This window comes from Anopheles arabiensis, chromosome 2 (genome assembly GCF_016920715.1).
Source record: "Anopheles arabiensis isolate DONGOLA chromosome 2, AaraD3, whole genome shotgun sequence".
NCBI classification, from domain to species: Eukaryota; Metazoa; Arthropoda; class Insecta; order Diptera; family Culicidae; genus Anopheles; species Anopheles arabiensis.
This window is the reverse complement of record NC_053517.1, coordinates 48,558,707-48,565,039: the sequence shown is the minus strand read 5'-3', so window position 1 is coordinate 48,565,039 and position 6,333 is coordinate 48,558,707. Positions and strand designations below refer to the sequence as shown.

The 6,333-nt window shown below is 51.2% G+C and overlaps 1 protein-coding gene across 1 annotated transcript; it reads right to left on the bottom strand.

The window, feature by feature from the left end:
• Window positions 1-315: 315 nt before the first annotated feature.
• On the bottom strand, window positions 316-3,404 carry LOC120897270. Its single transcript, XM_040302000.1, has 2 exons — window positions 3,185-3,404; window positions 316-2,562 (listed from the first exon to the last, which is right to left on the bottom strand). The coding sequence occupies exons 1-2, from the start codon at window positions 3,284-3,286 to the stop codon at window positions 1,951-1,953; spliced, it is 714 nt and encodes a 237-aa protein (XP_040157934.1). The 5' UTR covers window positions 3,287-3,404; the 3' UTR covers window positions 316-1,950.
• Between the last annotated feature and the right edge of the window lie 2,929 nt (window positions 3,405-6,333).

The following is a 6,333-nucleotide window of genomic DNA, read 5'->3' as shown; positions in this document are numbered from 1 at the left end:
GGTGGTAAGCTTCCTCCACCCCAACCTTCGCCGACCCACACTCCAACGAATCCAAAACCGAAATGGGGTCAGAACGTTTCGCTTTCGATTGGTCGTCGTGAACGTGACTTTGTGGTGCTTGCTGGTTGGTGTTGCGTGCGAGAAGCCATTTCCGGTTTGCCGAGTCGCGCACTGGAAAGGCTTCCGCGCGATGATCGAGGTGAAAGGAGCAGTTCGGATCGAGCTGGGACATGCGGTACGCCACTTCCATCTTCGTCAACGTCATTTCGTACGCAATCTGCACGACAAACACGATGGTTGATGGAGATGTTTTTGTATGGTTTTCATAGTTCGTTTTGTAACTTTATTTTCACATGTCTTTTATTTCTTTTGATTTCTGCTCTAATTGCCTCTTGCATTTCTCACTTGCTCTTATTTACAATGGTTCATGTATGATTTGGAAGGGTGGGAGGAAGTTTTACGACAAGCGCGAGTCATGGCATCTCCCGGAAGAGAGATTCCGTTTTTCGTGCTTGTCTCGACTGTTGCTCTTGTTCAAGCGAATGTTTTTTTTGTGTATGGATATTTGTGTGTTTTTCTGGCTCCCAATGAGTGACGATTTGGGTGCAAAGAGGAACGATGGAAAGAATGTTACGCCGGTTGGTATACGGTTCCGCGCGCATAATTGCCAGTCGGCGTGAACAGTTAGCGTGCCGAGTTTCGTTTACATCCGAAAGTTTGGCAGCTTTGCTAACGGCAAGAGGCAGCGAAGCTTCTACCGTACACGATACAAACGCTCAGCTTCAGCATTATGCACAGGAAGGCAACACCAGCCGCTTCCCCGTAAGCCATAGATTATAGCTAACGGGTTGTGCTGGCTGCTACCGCCATGGGCGGATACAGATGTGTCCGCTGGCATCGGCAACTGGCGTTCCCGTTCCTCCTACTCTTTCTCTGTTGCACCCTCATTATCAGCTCATGGTGCTGTTATGTTGCAAAGCTAGCTGGTAGGTAGAAGACTAGAACTCAACACTCCAAGTGCTCACCGGATGGCTGCGGGGCAGCTCCGTTGACCAAGGGGTGCCGAGTGAAGAGAGTGAACTGATAGAAGTACATTGTCTAGTGAGATGAGTGACGGTTTCGAGGGGTGTCAACCGTGGGTGAGAACTGTAAGCCGGAACCTTCCTGTCCACCTGGATGGATGGATGAAAGGAACCGGGTCGGGCTCGGGCCAGGCTGGGCGTCTTCTTGTAGTAAAGAAAATCGGTCCAGCACCGCACCGGTTGGGCCCACTACTAACACTAAAATCGTTGCAGGCGACGCCAGATCGAATTACCTCAATCGGCCTTAGGGTCGCACGTAGGGTGAACGTAGGGCATTGTGTAAGGATACGTAGTAGACTAGATCGAAGAATAGTGCTCGAGGGGCGCATTAGGGGGGTTTTAAAGTTAAACGTTAAAGGTACGCCATTGTCGCCCGGCCTCGTGTAGATGAAGGTCGTTTGGATGCGCCAAAAAGACGCACCGCATTTAGCGGTAGTAGTAACAGTAGCAGTAAACAGTAAGTAAATAGTAAATAGCAGCTATCAGTGATCAGTGATAGTGTGTGTTTGGTACGAGATTCAATCGCGTGGCTGCGATCGAGGGCCTCTTTCAGGTCGGTTTGAAGGAGGAAATGGTGTGAATGCATGTAGATGTGCGTGTCTCTGTGTGCGCTTCGGCGTGCCTGCGTCTAGGGCAGGGACAGCGTTCGGTCCTGTCGGTAGAGCAAACCAATGGTCACAACAAAACAAATGAACAAATCAATTCCTCATCTATCGGCTAAGTTAATAAATTAATCTCGAACTCGGGCGAGACCACAACAGCGCCCCGGGTGTGGGTGGGGGCTGGGCTGTGGCCGCCAGCGTTAATAAATTAGAGGGGATCGCGTTGTTCCCGTTGTCGCGTTCGGCGCCACGGCGGCACGGCACGCTTACTTTCGCACGGGCTTGTGACCGGCGTAGGCGATCGAGTGGGCGGGCTGGCTGTGGGAGCCATAGTCACCGTATCCGCTCGACTCCCAGCCACCGGACGAGCCGTGGTACGAGGTGTGGTCGTCCTTCTTGGAGAGCAGCTTCTTCAGGAACAGGAACTTGGACAGGACGAGCGCGATGACGGAGACGATCAGCGCCTTCTTGGCGATCAGCGCAATGCCGAGCAGGGCCAAGATGGCCAGACCGACGATCTTCAGCTTCACCAGTCCGAGGATGGGCAGCAGAGCCTTCAGGATCTTCTTCTTGCCGCGGGCCTCGGCAACCATGGCGCGCATCTGGCCCTTCACCTCCTCCGGGATGACGGTGGACAGGCTGCGGGCAGCACCGGCCATATCGAGGTTCAGCGAGCGCTCGCGCATGAAGCTGACCGCGCGGTCGAACACGTAGTTCTCCAGCGCATCCTCGCGCGATTCCACACTGTTGGCCGACTCGACCTGGGCACTTTCGGCGTTGTACGAGCGGGAGTCACGGCCGGCCGTCTTCACGAACGAGAGGCCACCGGCCAGGCTGATCTGCGGCTGGTCGAAGAAGTCACGCGCCTTACGGTAGAACTGGAAAAGAGAAGCGAACAGTCAGTAACGGCGCTGTGGAGTTTGGGTGTACAGCTCAACCTATCGCTATCGACAACTATCTAATGCTACGGAGGCTTCTGATACTGTGTTCTTCTTCGATTGACTACCAAGAGGCCAAGAACTGAAATCGTTGAGAACTAAATGAAAAATAACTATGCAGATTTTGCTTGCATTTTAACTGACACTGATCGGTAAATTGGCGTGATCGCGTTGCTTTTCTTTGTCAAAAACCCCATTCATTGTAAATATCAATTCATATCAAGGAATGGCATTCCTTCTCGCAACATTCTCGCCGGATCCAAACAAACATTAAAACTGCTTTAAACTGAAAACTGCCACAATTCCACCAGAACTGCATATCTTGCTCCAACTATTTTCCAACCCTCCTGAAGTGTCCAACCCTTCACCGATCGTTCGTTAAGCCCTGTTCACACATTTGCTGCGCTTTTCCTGCACACCAGCAAAATACACAACCGTTCCGCTGGCAGCGGGCAACGGTACACACAGTTCCTGGCACATTTGTTTCTAACAGCACTGGTCTATTCTCCAGTTCACTTCTCCTCCCGTTCACATTGTGTTGCACTGATTTTGTTTTGCGTACCGTGAGCTGCAGGCAGGAAATCGAATCCTTTTCCAAACACTCCTTGAAGTCCTGGGCGGCGGCCAGGGCGCACACACTTAGCACACAGATTAGCAGCTTCATGGCTTGGCACGTGTGCGGGGACGATTAGATCGAGCTGTACTGCGGCTACCGCGAACTTTTGGGACACACACTTGGTGGCTGTCTTGCTTGGTGGGCTCCTCACCGGTACGGAACTAAACACGGATTGACAATTTTCCACACGCTACCGAGGTGTTTATAAGAGGCTGGCTCGCCCGATACCCTCTCTCTCTTGGGGCAGTGTGCGCGCTTTCTCCCGCATTCCCACTCGCTTACTCGCACTCAAACACACAGACACATTCGTTCATCTTTCGTTCGCATTTCTCCCTCTTTCTCCGGGCGGCCCGGTCGATCTTCGCTGATCGCGGCCCGATCGTGGAGCGCGCCCTCGTGCAGGGTTTGTGGCTCCAACGCTTCGCTTCTCTTGTTTCGCGGGTGCGAAGGTGGTGGCGCTTGCGCACGCACAAATGCACGAACACACACACACACACACACACACACACACACACACACACACACACACACACACACACACACACACACACACACACACACACACACACACACACACACACACACACACACATACACACGTACACACCGCCACACAGTTGGGATGTGCGGACGAACCCGAGCAGCATCACCGCCCCTGGGCGAAGGCAGGAGCGGGTAGTTTTGGGGCTACCCGCCACTATCGACGCTTTCTTCGGTGCTTTCTTTCTTTCGGGTTAGCAGCTCGCAGCAACAACCACCCTCGCGTCACCCTTGCTGACACTCCCCCTTCACGGGGCACCCTGTCGATCGTAAGAGGGTAAGATGAGGTTGAGCCCGGATGTCGATTTTTTCGCCCACCCCTTACGCTGCATCTTACGGTCCGCCCCGTCAACCCCCCGAGGCGGAACGGGCGAGCTTCGAATCGATTCACAAATATTTACATTCTCCATCTCCCGGTTTGGCGAACGGGTTCGAGCGATTTTTGTGTGCGCGGTGTATAACACCGAAATGATGAGTGTTTTTTGCTGTTGCTGCTGCTGTTTCGATCCTTTCCTGGCGAGCGAAAGCGCGCATTCATTCTTGGATTGCCTCACATACTCCGAGTTGTGTGTTACTTATTTTTTCGTAGAGTCCGGCTGCCTGTCGGCATTGATGAACAGAGGAATCTTTTAGGTTGGTTACCCACGGGGGGATGGCACGGCCAGTTTAGATACGGAAATTTAGCGACGATCAAATTAGAGACCCTTTTCGCGATCCATAGCCGCCTCACCGTGTGGGTCCAGTTTGGCTCCGTTTGGTTTTGCCGCTGATTAGACGATTGGAATCGGTACCGGGAGTGAGAGTTTCGATGTGTTAGAGCTTGAGAGAGAAAAAAAAAACACACACACACAATAAGGCGGATATGTTAAGATCGATTACGGGCCTAGATTCAAGTCCACCCGGATCTCGTAATCCCGGGATGTCTGTATGCCATCGACCGAACGGGGAGAGGGGTGGGTGAATGCGAAGAAGGGAATTCCGAAACACGTAAATGAAAGGGTTGTGTCCGATGGTATTTCGATGCAGCATTTGAAGGATTGTAAACATCCGGATTACAGGTCGTTGGAGCTACAGACCAGAGTGGTTTCTTTGTTGCGACATAATTCCTCGACCAGGAGAAATTCTAGCGAGAGGATGAATGTTTACTTATAAAATAGTGATGCCCTCGTATCGGAGACGAAGGAACGTTTGCGATAGAATTAAAAGCAAAGTTCACCCAGCCCTCTGGTAATATGCTCTCATGACACGACCAGGGAAGCTTGTTTGGGAAGTTAAACATCTGTTGTCGAAGAGCATGGGCAAACAGAGTGAGAATGTTTAACAAAGGAAGCTTTTTTGGCATTTTCAATTATTTATGTAGGGCAACTTGTTTGCATTTACGGGAAGAAAGTTTGTATGCTTTGTTTTGAGAAACAGTTTAAACTCTTTAGAGCTGCACATTGCGAAATAGATTTATCTTTTTTGGAATAAAAATAGACGATTTCATGCTTTCTAGTGTCATTTTCTTAACATGAGCTGTTAAAACGAAAATAAAGCCCTACTGGGACAAGAGCAGACCCAAAAAATCCTAATAAATATTTATCTTTCAAATGATTGGAAAATCCTCCAGCCTTAATTATTCCCGTTTTCATTTCAGAGAGCCGTGAGTTTCCCTACTTGAAGTGGCTGAGCATTTCATATCGACCGAAGCCCAGAGCTAAAGTAAAACAACATATGAAAAGTAGCAACAACAATAACAACCACCAAAACTACCCAAAAAAACAAATACCCATACACGGTGCGGTGCGCGCACGTACCGCGCGGGCTCGATCGCAATGCCCCGGGAGTTCGCCGACTTGCCGCCCTGATAACTTTCCAAACGACCGATTTGTGTGGCCAGGCGCGTACCGTGCTGGCATCGGGCACTTTATTGCATCACATGTGTGTTGGCTTCGGAAGTACGCGGTTCGCCAGCTCGTGACTGGCACGTTTGATCGCGGCGCATTACGGATTACCCTTTCGCCACGGCTGCCGATCGTTCGCACCAGCGTCCGGTGAGCGCGGGAGAAATGGCCGCAAATTCCCCAAACCGCCGGATCCGGGCAAGATCCGGTCGACGCAATAAAGATGCAATCGCGCAAACCCGTGGTGGGCTGCAAAAGATGAAAGTTGTTTCCCCCTTGTGTCACCTCCCACACACTTCTCCCTGACTGCGTTCCTTTCTCCTCCAGGGTCGACCAATGGATGTCCTCGCGAAACCGAGCCGATCGATAGACTGTGTTGTTCTTTTTTTTTTGCTACTTTTCCTTGCCCCGGGTCGGTGCGGAAAGCTTACGTTTTGTGGTTTGGCAAGTTTTTCCTCGCGAATGACGCATTTCATCATCGATTGTGTGTGTGTGTGTGTGTGTGTGTGTGTGTGTGTGTGTGTGTGTGTGTGTGTGTGTGTGTGTGTGTGTGTGTGTGTGTGTGTGTGTGTGTGTGTGTGTGTGTGTGTGTGTGTGTGTGTGTGTGTGTGTGTGTGTGTGTGTGTGTGTGTGTGTGTGTGTGTGTGTGTGTGTGTGTGTGGTTGTGTTGGT

Bases quoted from the DNA above. Each gene is read 5' to 3' on its own strand.
- LOC120897270 (XM_040302000.1), bottom strand. From the start codon at position 3,286: ATGAAGCTGCTAATCTGTGTGCTAAGTGTGTGCGCCCTGGCCGCCGCC. The intron at 2,563-3,184 runs GTACGCAAAACA...TCTCTTTTCCAG, and splicing joins TTTCCTGCCTGCAGCTCACG to TTCTACCGTAAGGCGCGTGA.